Here is a 13,531-nt window from a genome sequence, read left to right as displayed (position 1 = left end):
AATGGGTTAGGGTTCCCACTGAGGTTGGGATCATCCTTGGCTGGAGACGATGCCAAAAGCCAACATCTCCTCCTCTTCAGAGATGGAGAGCAGAAGCTTCCTCCCGTCCTCCCCTCCGAAGGTGCAAAACCACTTGTAATACAGGACACACTCCAAGCTCTGCCCAGCTCACATGCCCAGCAGCTTGGGGCAGTATGGGTTGCTGGAAGAGGCATGCAGGTTCAACAGAGGGCAAGCTGGGAGATAAGCCAAGCTCTGGACTGGTCTGAAAACATGACATGAAAACCGGTCATTACTTCTTGGGTCATTGACTTTCATTTGCCATGGATTAGTCCTAAACTTATTTTTCTATCAACTTTCTCAAGGAAAGTTTGGTTGTTGTTTTAATTATTATTACTATTGTTTTAAAGGATAAAAAGCTCACCTGGCATTGGCTGTTAAGATTCCAACTCAAAACCAGACACAAGATTCTACATCCATTATTTCATTCAAGTTTTTCCAGAGACCATTCTCACCCTTAGGAGTCACACACAGGGCAATGACTAAAGGTTATTTTTAGCGAGAACAGGCAACCCTGCAGCAACCCTCTTCTGTGGATAAATGGTATTAAGTGGTTTTCTAACAGTAAGTCCAGTAAATTCAGACGTCAAGGAAATGACAAAGCGTGCAAAATAGAATCCTGGAAAAACAGACACTGATGTAGCAAATGCCTGGATGGGAAAGCACCCATTTAACCACATGCACTTGAAACATCTCTGAATCAAGAGACACAAGATCCAACATGGGCATGTGTAACAAATGCATGAGCTTGTTTGTTCATGCTGAGCTTGTGCAGGCTGCTTATTGCAAAACAGCCTGTTCCTGAAGGTCAGAGCAGGAGTCAGGCAAGGGTGAAACGATACAGAAATGTTCCTGAGATAAATCAGAGGGTGGCTCTCAGAGCGTCCCACGTCACCGCATGAACTGCAATGCACTTATTGGTCAACCCAGCATCAATAAGAGCAACACCCTAGGAGACAAATGCAACCCTAATGTGTACAATAGTACTCAGCGTGTTCAGTCAACCTCCCTCCAACAACAGCAATTCTGTCAATAGGAAGTGAACTGCTCATTCTGATGTTCTAAAAGAAGACTTAAGGTTTCTCCATCTCACATCAGAACAAACCACATGTCTTCTGCCCCAGTGCTATGACCACTAACATCAAACACCATCCAAATGGCCAGACTTTCTCACCATTGTAATTTTCACCCCATCCATGCCTCAGGGTGTTATCAACTCTGCACCATTCTTGTGAGGTAACCATTGCAAAATTAGTGTTTTCACTTTTTTGCCAGCTGCTGCAGAGGATTTTTCCTGAGCCCCAGGCTGCTGTTTTGGAACTGATGGCACTTTAGCTCATCGCTGTGAAACAACAGCATTTCTCTTTCAAGATGCCCAGAAGGAAAAGTTGACTTGTAAAGCCTTCATAGTCTATTGGAGCAAATGGAGTAATCAGATGCTGGCCTACTATGGAAGGAAGCAGGCAGTAGTTGCTCTTCACAACACATACAGAAATACAGATATTTAAAACAAAATCTTAAGTTTTGCCAAAGTTAATTCAGCTGCCAGAAAAGATCTTGTCATGCAGCGTACTGATAACCTTTTCAGTTTTCTTTCCCTTAGCCTTTTGTAAACCAGCTCTGACACCTGCTTTGGGATTTACCTTTTCTTTCTAACTTGGCTGTATTTATTTCGGTGTTGGAGCCTGGGAGCATGACTCAATAAGAAGTCAGTCATCACTATCACAACAGATAGACTAGCTGAAGTTCATGTCATTGCATGTTTTGCATAATCAGAATCAGATCAGTGAGGTGTTTATCTGCCATGTGGATTACAGTTCTGAGAATACCGTATTTGTTACCTTTGTCTTTTTACTCCTCCTCCTTTGGGACATGAGGCCAGCCCCCACATCATGTGATTGGACACCATATACTACTGATCTCCAAACACTCCTGGTTCTTGCGGTCTGTGACAGATGGACAGACGCATACAGACAGATCTCCAGGCCAACTAGAGGAGAGCCACAATGAACCTTCTTCCTTTCTTCTCCATTGAAACCTGGATCCTCTTGCTTGTTTTTGTAGCCCTCCTGATAACGTGAGTAAAATAGACTGTATTGGTTCTATGTACGTGACATTTTCCTATTCTTGCTGCTGTTCATTCTCATGCAAATCATCTGCTTCAGAACAAGTAGATAGGTGTGATTTCCAGTCTCTAAAATGTTCTGAAAACTAGGATAGGAGCCTGAAGACCATATGGATGAGTGATCTTACTCCACGGTTTGGAACGTGTACAGGCACTTTTGCAGTGTTTTTACTAAGCAATAGTAAGGCAATAATCAAATTATAATGGCATCAAGCATTTGTTACCATGGATTGTATTAGCTGGCATGGCTCATTGTCAACAGAAATAACCTGAAGAAGACAGTGCCCCTCCAAGTGAGGTTGCTCTGTGGAGGAGAGCAGGCAGTAAATGATACTACTGGCAACCTGCAAAGGTAGGGAGCAGCAGCAAGGCACCAGTAGAGCAGCTATAGGACCAGCTCTCACCCAGCTCCTTCATAGTACAAAGGTGCTACATATAGGGGCATAGCACAGATATTCATGTGCGTGTACCCAGGGGAACATCACCCACACCTGGTTCCCCCTCAGCCCTTTATAGGAGGAAGGAAGCAAGCCCAGAGCAAGCTCAGTTCCTGCTCCTGGCTTTCCAGACAAACCCATCAGGCAGTTCCTGTGGAGGCAGCTGTGCCAGCAAGAAAATGCTGTTGTTCACCCAGCTGGTGCTGCTCATTGCTGCACTGCAGAGGGGTTGGCTGAAAATTCCCCTCTGCTGGGATGCACATCATCTCCCCTGGAAGTCCCTGCTTACAAGACTGGACTGACAAACTTTGTAGCGCTGACAAGCCCTTAGGCAAGACAGCATGTTGCTGGCCATAAACCTTAATGATTAATGTGGTGCACATGAGCACAACCCATTTATCTGCCCTGGCAGTGCTCCAGCTGTGATGGTTCAGTAAACTGCAAATTTCTGGCCTTGCTTTTTTTTTGAACCCATTCCTGTGATTTGGAACCCTCACAAACCCACTGGGGACCCTCATGATTGACCCAAACCTTCCTATCCTGATAACTCTGGCAATGCAGGACCGCTGGCTGCCACACTCCCACCTCCCGCAGCCATTTGCAATTCTTTTGCTGCTAAAAGGATGAAACTCAGATGTCTGTGCTGATATCTGAGCTAAAATAGACCTTCAGTGCCCATCAGCACCAGGAGGCTGCCTACAGACCTTGTACCTGTCCAGGGAAATGCTGTCCCAGTCCACACATGAACAGTGACCGGGCATTTCTGGTTCACTTCTGTGATAAGAAGATGTAATGATTATTCTCTTGCTTCATAATGAACGACCCTTTTCCTCCTGCCAAAAATTATGTCACGTTTTAGCCATAAGAGCATTAGATTGCATTTCCCTGGCTACGTTTCAAGTAGATTAAGCCCTCGCCTATGTTCCTATAGCATTGCAGGCTTTTGCAAACAGCCAAGTTCAGCATTCCCTGCTCCTCCAGCAGCCCCAGCTGCCCGTGAACATTATGAGTGAGAATCCATAAACATTTTATACTTTGCACTGAATTAACATTTGACAGAGACATTAAAAACTGACAGACTGAGTGCCGACAAATGTCCGTTCCCTCATTTTTGCCCACCCGGTTTGGACCATAGGATGAGGTCCAGCTGTGTGCTCCAGCAGAACCTCTCTGCTGGGGACACCCATTGCATTTGGGGCTGCTATGTTTGGCGTAGTTATCATCTCCATCAAAACCCCTCTATTTCCCCAGCTTTACAGCAAAGCTGCCCCAGGGCACAGCCGTGCTGCCACCATCTCTAAGCCCAAACAGGATCTCTGATAACATCCCTCTGCCAAACCTTTGCAGCTTTACATCCCTTCTGCAATGAACCGCTCGCTTGGGGAGCTGCAGCTCCTAACCAAAAGCAAATATTTTGAAGAGCTCTTTCAACACAGCCAAAGACGAGCTTCAAAGGGCTGCAGCCCGGGCCCTTGTTGAGAAACAGAAGGCCCCGAGGTAGAAGTAATAACTTTACAGCTGCCAAAAAAGGGTGCTTCAGAGGGAAGAAATCTGCAAAGCCGTCAATAAAATCTAAAGAGAACGCTATCAAGAGGAGAGTTCCTGATGCACCACTGTGCTGACGGGGGGCTGTGGGGAGGGAGAACAATAAATGAAATTAAAGTGCAGCCTGACAAAAGCCCTGTTTGGGACATCACTGCTGGCACAGCTTTGATTCCCCTTCAATGAAAACATGTGAGCTTGGTGTTCCTTCTCCCAGCTTTGTTTTCCACCTCTCCTTTCAGCTGGCAATGAGCTCCTCTTTTGCATGTTGCTAAAGACTTCAAGGTCCTGTTCCCACCAGAGCCCCTATGCTCTTACAAGGCAGATGCTTTAACCCCACACCATCTCTTTGAGGATGCATGGCAGAAATGGGCCCTACTGTGTTTGTTTTACCAGGCAATAATCCTTCAGGCCACTTATATCTAGCTCCTGATTCAACCACCTCTACACAGAACCAAGGGGACACTGCTATAGCTCAAGAGCCATGGCAACACAGTGCTCCATTGTGTTTTCTGTCCTACAGATATGGAACATGGCCATTTGGTTTGTTCAAGAAGCTGGGCATTCCTGGGCCAAAACCACTGCCTTTCTTTGGGACATGCCTGGAATACCGCAAAGTAAGTAACTGCATGCTCCCTGGCTTGAGAGATGCCTACAGCTGTAGCTGAGTAGATATACAACAATGACAGGTTATCTCGAAATGCCAGGCTCTGCTCCAACACACAGGCTCTGCAAAGACCATGCAGGACGAGGGCTCAGGAGCACATATTAGCATAGTACACGTTCCTGTGTCCTCTGCAGTGCTTCCAGGGAGGGGAGCACTGGCGACAGCCCTCAGCATCATCTTGGAGATGCTCCTCCCAACCATCTATCTCCAGCATCATCTCCTCCACTGTGCCCTGAATTCATTCTTAAATTGTTTCCCACAGGGCTTCTTGGAATTTGACACTGAGTGCTTCCAGAAGTATGGGAAAATCTGGGGGTAAGTATTTGCATGTACCAGCCATCTCTTCTTGAGCTAAAATCACAATCCATACAAAGGGGAGAAAGAAATCACTGCAGAAAGCTCTCTTTCCCTACAGCCCTGATGGTCCCAGCTCAATGAGCACAGCACTGGTTGGGTGCACACGGGGCTCATGTTAAAGCATGGCATGCACAGGGCTGTGCCGCTGTCATTCTATGTGGAAATTGCTTTGACCCGTACTAGGAAGGCTGTTCCAAAGCCAATAACAAAAGGTCCTCACCCCTAAAAAAATCAATGGCAGTGCCTCTCATTATTTAAGTGGGAACCTAGAACTGGGAACTCAAGTTTCTCTGGTTCAAACAGAAAAATCACTGCAGATCTTCCTCATACCACTGACCCAGCCCTGCAAACTTCAGCAGCTCTTGCCACTCTCCTGCAGACATCTCCTATGGCTTTTACAGCTTCTGCTATAGCTTGGGCTGCAAATGTACATACCTTCTGCAATGCACCCATTGGCCCCTACAGGAGTTTACAACTTTGAGTCCAAGAAACATATCTTGGCACGAAAGGGGAAGATACATACAAAATCTGGTCAAATCTATATCTGCTCCAGGAGAGCATTCAGAACTGGCAGCTTAAAAAGACAATAGCAAGGCTCAAGCTTTATCTCCAAGGCTATTTCAGTGCTGGAGCCCAAGTCTCCAGACACCAAATTCATGAGATTGGAAGGGGTCGAACAAGTTTCCTTTTAATACTGTAATGTGTTTAAGAGTCTGGAAAAACACAGAGAACCAAGGGAGAAAGAGAAGATGCTTCATTTAGTATCTGGTCCTTTGAGGGACTGATCCCTCATTTCCCAGTGCATCTGGAAGGGCCTAAGGCCCCTTTATCATTAACAAAAACAGATGGGAGATGGTCTGTAAGTCCTCTTCCATCTCCAATTTCTACATTTCTGCACTTCAGCTCTTGCAGAACAGTGAGGCTAGTGATGGAAGAGGGTTTGCTTAACACATTTTCTTTCATGGGCATCAGCCAAGCCTCACAGCTCAACTATTTGGGGTTGTTCACCTCTCTCCTCTCTCCCCCCACCAGGATTTATGATGGCAGACAGCCTGCATTGGTTGTCATGGACCCACAGATCATCAAAACCGTCCTAGTGAAAGAATGCTACTCCACCTTCACCAACCGCAGGGTAAGAGGGCAGCACTGCCGTGTACCACACAGCCCAGAAAACAAAATGCAGGAGGAGAACATCACGCTAACTGTGCACAGGGCTTCCCAGAGGGACTGGGACTGCACTGTTGGGATTACTGCAAGCAGCCACTGTATGTCACTGTTCCCCTGCCTCAGAGCCTGGGGACTGCATAAACCAGACTGCACGCCAGCACTCTAAATACTGCTCACCCCTCTCTCTGTATACACAGAGGCACAGAGGATGAATTTGAGAGACTGTGTGAACCAGCTGGGGTGCAGGCTCTGAGCTATGCTGCCAGGTGTGAGCACGCTCATGCTCTCGGGCACTGGGCCTGTTTGGATGCTTATACTGTTTATGGAGATGGCACCTCAGTTTGCTGACTGCAGGAAAGTGTGTGATGTATATACTTATGTACACACCCCCATTCCTGCCAGTAAACTGCAAACCTTCCTGGGTTTAACACCTCACCTTCTTCCCTCCAGCACATAGATCTAGCAGGGGAGCTGAGGAATGCTGTCTCATTAGCTGAAGATGATCAGTGGAAAAGGCTCCGTACTGTGCTCTCTCCAACCTTCACCAGTGGGAAGCTAAAGGAGGTAAAACACAGAGGGTGGAGCTCAGGCTAAATCAGAAAGTCAGGAGGTTGTTTTCTGGCTGAGATAGTCACAGGGGTCTGATTTCTTTGGCCTGTTTAATTTATGCCTAACGCAAAGAGGAAAAAACAGACACGAAGTAATAACACAGCAGAGAAATTGTATTTGCAAATATTCCTGAAAATCCCTGCAGCCTCCGTAAGCCTGCCTTAGAGGAGTAGAATGCACTGTAGTATCCATCTCTGCTTTGTGTTGCAGATGTTTCCTACAATGAAGCACTTTGGGGAGATGTTGGTGAAAAATGTTCAAAAAAGAGTGGAAAAGGACAGCTCTGTCCCTGTGAAGGAGTAAGTAGCTGCTGGGAGCAGCAGGCTAAGCAGCAAGCTTTGGTAGCAGGTGCTGGGACTCTTCCATTACTTGAACACAGTTTGCTTGCTAGCAAAACCAACCTCTGACATGAGGTGTGGGGCACTGGGAACCTGGCTGGGAATGCTAAGGGGAAAACTGAACTGGGATGTTAGAGTATTCCTAAAGGCAGAGACCCACAGAGAGCATTCAACAGGGAATTAGAAGGGGGAAAATAGTACTCCAGCCTCACCCTATGTGCACTCAGGTCCATGATGGCTGAATTTCACAGGAAAACCCACTTTCCCCCACATATATGTCCATTCTTTTTCACCCTAAATACCTCCTAGTTACCATCACAAATACCATCTCAACACAGGAGCTCTCAACAAGAATTTAGACTGGAATGTGGCATAGGCACTAGGAAAATTATACTCACATCAAATATTTAACCACAGTGTCTTTTCCATCTTTTCCTCAGCTTCTTTGGAAGCTACAGCATGGACGTAGTCACCAGCACTTCCTTTGGTGTGAACATCGACTCCATGAACAACCCCAAAAGCCCCTTTGTCAGAGAGATGCAGAAACTGACCAAGTTTGACTTTGCTAATCCAGTCTTCGTCTTGGCATGTAAATAACTTTATAAAGAAAACTTAATTCAGGTGTTGAGCTTAGCAAGCATACCAGACACCGGTGCATCTTCTAGATTAGCTAATGGGCAGTTACTAACACAGAAGACTCGATGGCTTTTGCCTTGTTGTTTCCTCACTGATAGCTCCACACTACAACACCAGGAAGGAGGTGGGCAAGAAAAATAATGGTGGTAGGTGCCATAGTAAAAGGTGACACGTTCTTTGTCTCTTAAAGCAAAGATTATACCCAGCTCAGTTATGCCCAGTTCACATGAAGATGGGAGAGGGCTGGGTGAAGATAAACTATCCCACGAGGAAAGGAACAAAGCTCAGGCAAAGAAAGAAAAGAAGGGAAGTAATTTGTCATTAGCATGGATACTTTCCTCAGAAACACTTGTAGCTTATTTTATACGAGGTAGGGCTTATTTACACTACAGAAATCCAATCTCAAATTGTTTTTCAGTCGTATGTCCGTTCCTTATCCCTCTTATGGCCAAGATGAACATCAGCTTTTTTGACAGTAATGCTGTAGATTTCTTCATGAGGTCTATTGACAAAATTAAGAAGGATCGTGAAAGAGAGACTTACAAGGTAAGCAGGCATGAACTCGTTATCAATTGTGGCAGCAACTTCCTTTTTCTCATTACAATCATGTGAAATATCACCACTTAAGGGTGATGATACCAAAGATGAAGCCAAAGTCCAGTAACTCAGCATGGATTCCTGAACTACTATGTTGTAAACACACTTTTAATGCCTTGGGAAAGGTCTCATTTGAACAGCGCTGGCAGAGAAGCACAGTGGACTTTGTACACCCATGATCTAAGGCGGAATCCAGATAAAGGCAGAATGAGATTAAGCCTGGGTTTGCAAAACTTGTGATAAAACAGCAGACTAAGCCACTTGTCTTCTTTGAAGATTAGGAAGGGGATAAGAGAAAGCAGAGTAGGCAGCACAGGGGCACTGGACAGCAGCGCTGCCTCTTGGGATTGTGCCCTCCCATCTCCCATTTCAAACACAGAAAATGTTTCCCAGCAATTTTCTCCCTATGAGAAGTTTGGATCCCTTTTCTGAAATTCCTTTTGAGACACCGCTTTCCTATCCAGTGCCTTCATGAAAAAGGTAGATTGGTTTTGAAATAGAATATAAGGGCTGCGTTTTACAACAGGAAAGCCACATGCATTGCAGAGATGCTTCCAGTTTTAGAGCAGTGCCCAGGATGTGAGGGCTTTGTCTGAGCTCCCCCAAGGACCTGTCACCAAAGAAATTCTGCTCCTCTTTGCAGGGCAGAGTAGATTTCCTGCAGATGATGATTGAATCCCAGAAATCAGACAGCAACGGGATCAGTGATGGGAAGCACTCACATAAAGGTAACAGCATCCACATGTTGGGGGAGCAGGGTCTGTGGGAGCAAGGAAAACATGGGGAGCTGTTTCCCAGAGGAAGGCTCCAAGGATGCCCATTGCTCAGCTCCAGGCTGGAGCCCATCCCCTGCTGCCAGCACCAGAAGGTCCCTTGGCAGGGAGTCAATCATATTTACCCAGGAAATTCTCTGACTCCTCTCATCAAATGATGCATTTCACACAGAGCAGCCATAGATGTGTAACCAGAAAACCAAAACAAACCTGCCCCAACCCCACCCATTGCTCCTTGTTCCTCTCTGGAATCATCAGCACCATTTCTCAACTCTCCACATCCTTTCTCCTCCAGCCCTGAGTGACATAGAGGTCCTGTCACAAGCATTCATCTTCATTTTTGCTGGGTATGAGCCCACCAGTAACACACTTTCTTACCTGGCTTACCTGCTCGCCTTGCATCCTGATGTACAGCAGAAGGTGGTGGATGAAATAGATACTGTTCTACCCAACAAGGTAAGGGGATGCCAAATGATGGTCCCAAACCTTCTGTACCTGCTGTCCTCCTAACCCAGTCAGGACAATGACCATAGCTCTGAAACATCCTCCACTGGGATATTCCAAGTGCTCCAAGGCACACACAGACAGCTCAGCCCTGTAGTGGTTTTCTTTTTGCAGCTGAAGCTTTACAGATCAGTGCCCCAAACAAACCTGTTTGCCGTACTCTGCACCCATGAGCAGATTAATTGATAGGCATTTCCACCACTCACGGATAGGAAATATAACCAACAATGCAATTTCTACCTTGTACTTTGTTCTTCAATGAATTTGAAACATAGCTGGGGCAGGAGGGGATGGGGACATTGGTTCCAACACTCATTTTAGGAAAAACCAGTCCTTATGCCAACAGACGTGATCACATCTCACCTGTTGTCCACAGGCTCCGCTCACATATGAAGCAATAATGCAGTTGGATTACCTTGACATGGCCGTGAGTGAAACCCTCCGGCTCTATCCCCTCGGAGGACGGATTGAGAGGGTCTGCAAGAGAGATGTGGAAATAAATGGGGTGACCATTCCAAAAGGAACCATTGTTATCATCCCACCTTACACCTTGCACCGCAACACTGAGTACTGGCCAAACCCAGAGGAGTTCAGACCAGAAAGGTACGAAACTGCAAAACACGTAATGAAAGAGAAGAGAGATCCTTGCTGCTTTTTCCTCACATAGTAATTAAGTATTAATCTGATTAGCTTCCTAATGGTGTTCTTCCTATCTTTTCACTAACAATACGAAAAAGAAATCGCAGGCTCATGAAAATGTCATTTTAAGAAGAAAATGAGCTTTGCAGTTAAAGCAGGGTTTCAAGCAATGTAATCTCATTGGGGAGAATAATATTGACACCTCATAAGATCCTGTATACAACCTTTAGGTTTGCTGAAGGCACGTGTGTAGATAGCTAGAGTCCATCTTTGTGTACCTTTATTGCTGAGACGTAATGGCATAAAAACGAGCAAGTTTGCATAGGGCACCAGTGGGAGATCTCCAAATAAGTAAAGACATTTATGTTTTTGCTTTCTTGCGGCCTTCATTTTATCCCCAACATGTGTTGTTACCCAGGTTCAGTAAGGAAAACAAAGACAGCATTGACCCATACACGTACCTGCCTTTTGGAGCTGGTCCCAGGAACTGCATCGGGATGCGATTTGCTCTCCTGACTCTGAAAGTTGCCATCGCTGCCATATTGCAGAACTTCACCTTCCAGGTCTGCAAAGAAACTCAGGTGAGGAACACAGAGACGACCGATTGGTACCCAAGTAATGGCTGAATTTCCTTCCTTTCATCTCATTTCATTTCCTACCTTCATGTGCTCTTTTTCCCTCTCTCTGTTCCAGATCCCTCTCAAGCTGCTTTCACAGGGACTCCTGACCCCAGAGAAGCCCATCGTTCTCAAGTTAGTCCCTCGGACCAACACTGCCAATGCATAGAACACAACTGTGTCTGCCTCAGTTCCCTGCTGTCTACTGAGCCCTGTGCTAACAAAGGGATCACACACCGCAGGAAAACTCTCATCCACGCACAGACACAGAAGTGCAACTTCAGCTCATTCTGGAAGCAATTACTACATATTTACCAAATAACATGGCTGTCAGAAATGTAACCTGGATCACTGGGCAGTGGCAATACACAGCCCCATTCATTTGATTGCAGAAATCAAGAACTAAATCCAAATGAGAAGCTGATCATCCACTCCCTTCTAAGGGGATGTCTCCATCTGGAAAGCAGGAATTATTGTTGCATCCAAGAGAAACAAGGTGTGATGGAAACACAGATCTCCAAACCTCGCTGAGCAGGGATGGGTGACTTTCTTCTTGGTGTATTGATGCTTGAAATTTTCTGTGTTATAATTGAGCCGACTGGTGTGAGACTATATCCTAGTTACCAATCCTCTCCTGTGCCATGTGTTAATTAAACTAAAGTGTGTACAAATACTGTCATTAAAAATGTTTGAGAGCTGCTCTGTGTTGTGTATAGCAGCTGATCACTTCCTATTTAAAAACCGTATTCAGCCTCAGCCCTTGAAATTACCCATGTACATTGCTTTCCACTTAATTTAATGAATCTGATCCTTCATTTAATGCGATCAAGCCCTCCCATTTGTACAGTATTTTACAAACACTCCAACTCCCACCTCTCCATCTGATTAAGGGGTTGCCTCTGGTTCAGCACTGGCCAGACCTCTGCTGTGTTAGAGCTGCAGAGGAGAGATTGCAGTTCTGGGAGATGGGGACAGCACTGCAGGAGGAACACTGCTCCTGGGCATGGCTCAGGTCTGCTGCCTTGCATTGCTCATCATGGGAGCTCAGCCTGGTGCAAGCAAACTTAGACCATTCCAGACCACATAAACTGGGACTAAATATCAAAAGCCAAGTGAGAGGTTCTCCTGGATCTAGATTTCACATGTTATTTAGCCCTGGTGTATTGTGCTGGCTGTGATGCCTACAAACCAAGCAGGAGCTGATCAAGTGGGAAAGGTCTGGGGAAGATATGCAAATAGCTGAAGTTACCCCTTCACTTCCTCCTTGCATCCTTTGCTCCAAGGCATGTTTCTCAATGCACTTATTATGGTCTATAATTTCCTCTCATGCCCACATGCTTTTATCTTTAGTCTCCAGCAGACTGAACTGCAACGTGATCCAAATGCTACAATCCAACATAGTACAGATTTATTCAAGAATTAACGTCCTTTTAATGGTGACGGCAATTAACTGTTTGAGAGCAGACAGCCAACAGCTTGTTAGGCTCTTGATCACTGGGAATCCTTTAACCAAAGCCATCAGTTCTTCAGGAAGACACAGTAACGTTCCCCTGGCTTTAATTCAAGAGTTAGCAGCTTGCGCTGTCCCAAAAGGCAGATAAAACAATTAGAGTGCTCCCTTCTGATGCATCATCTGTGAAAAATTGTTTGGGTTTTGCTATGTACACAGAAAGGCGTGGTTGGAAGTGCTGCCAATAAGGCTGTGCTTGGTTTAAAGCATTGCACATCTCTTAGCAGGGGTTAAAAGCTTCTGGTGAAACAGCTGGACCCGCAGCAGCCAGCGCTGATGGAAGAGTGCAACATCCCTGCCTTGACAGAATGGTTAAAAATGCTGCTTTTTTTTTCTCCATCAAAGAGAAAACACAGTGGTAGGTTAAAGTAACTCCAGACTCAGTGAGGAGGAAGGAAAGCAGGAATCACCATGAAAGCAGCAAGTCACACATAGGCCAAACAGCTGCACTGAGACAGAGGAAAGCTATTTTAGTGCCTCACGAACCAGACAAAGCTCACACACATGGTGCTGGGAGCAAGAGCCAGGTAAGCCAACTGCATCCCAGTGCAATTTCTACCCTGTACAGGGAGATCACAAGAGTAACCATACACACTATTCTTCCAAGTGTGAAAAATGTGACTAAAAAACTGGTGTCAGCTCATTATGGCCTGCCAGGACTATCGTAACAGCCCACAAATGATGGGCAACAGAATCATGGGGTGAGTCTTCCAGAAGGATATCAAATTCTCTGTGCCTTACCTCCATAAAATGACTTTGCCTTTATGGGCTGCCTCCATCCTTCCCATCGCCCTGCTGTCCATCACCACCCATAGCCTTCCCTCAGAAGGAGACAGGCCAGGAAACTGCCTGTTCTGCAAGCTGTGCAGCCATTGCATTCATTTCCACCCTTTTGGCTGTTTCCTCTCGAAACCAGAGGCACTACTGTTTAAACCAAAGATCCCAGTGTGCTC

The 13,531-nt window shown here is 45.8% G+C and overlaps 1 protein-coding gene across 2 annotated transcripts; it reads left to right on the top strand.

The window, feature by feature from the left end:
* Positions 1-1,994: 1,994 nt before the first annotated feature.
* Positions 1,995-11,768, top strand: LOC107320785 (cytochrome P450 3A9-like). Of its 2 annotated transcripts, XM_015877005.3 has the most exons (13): positions 1,995-2,137; positions 4,688-4,781; positions 5,094-5,146; positions 6,221-6,320; positions 6,806-6,919; positions 7,175-7,263; positions 7,743-7,891; positions 8,357-8,484; positions 9,179-9,263; positions 9,604-9,764; positions 10,189-10,415; positions 10,870-11,032; positions 11,145-11,768. In XM_015877005.3, the coding sequence occupies exons 1-13, from the start codon at positions 2,067-2,069 to the stop codon at positions 11,235-11,237; spliced, it is 1,527 nt and encodes a 508-aa protein (XP_015732491.1). In that variant the 5' UTR covers positions 1,995-2,066; the 3' UTR covers positions 11,238-11,768. The 2 variants fall into 2 exon arrangements, with proteins under 2 accessions (XP_015732491.1, XP_085370790.1); XM_085514664.1 differs by lacking the exons at positions 4,688-4,781; positions 5,094-5,146.
* Positions 11,769-13,531: the final 1,763 nt, after the last annotated feature.

Source organism: Coturnix japonica, chromosome 13 (assembly GCF_054131305.1).
Source record: "Coturnix japonica strain WE chromosome 13, WE-NBRP24, whole genome shotgun sequence".
Taxonomy (NCBI): domain Eukaryota; kingdom Metazoa; phylum Chordata; class Aves; order Galliformes; family Phasianidae; genus Coturnix; species Coturnix japonica.
This window is presented reverse-complemented; position numbering and strand designations above follow the sequence as displayed.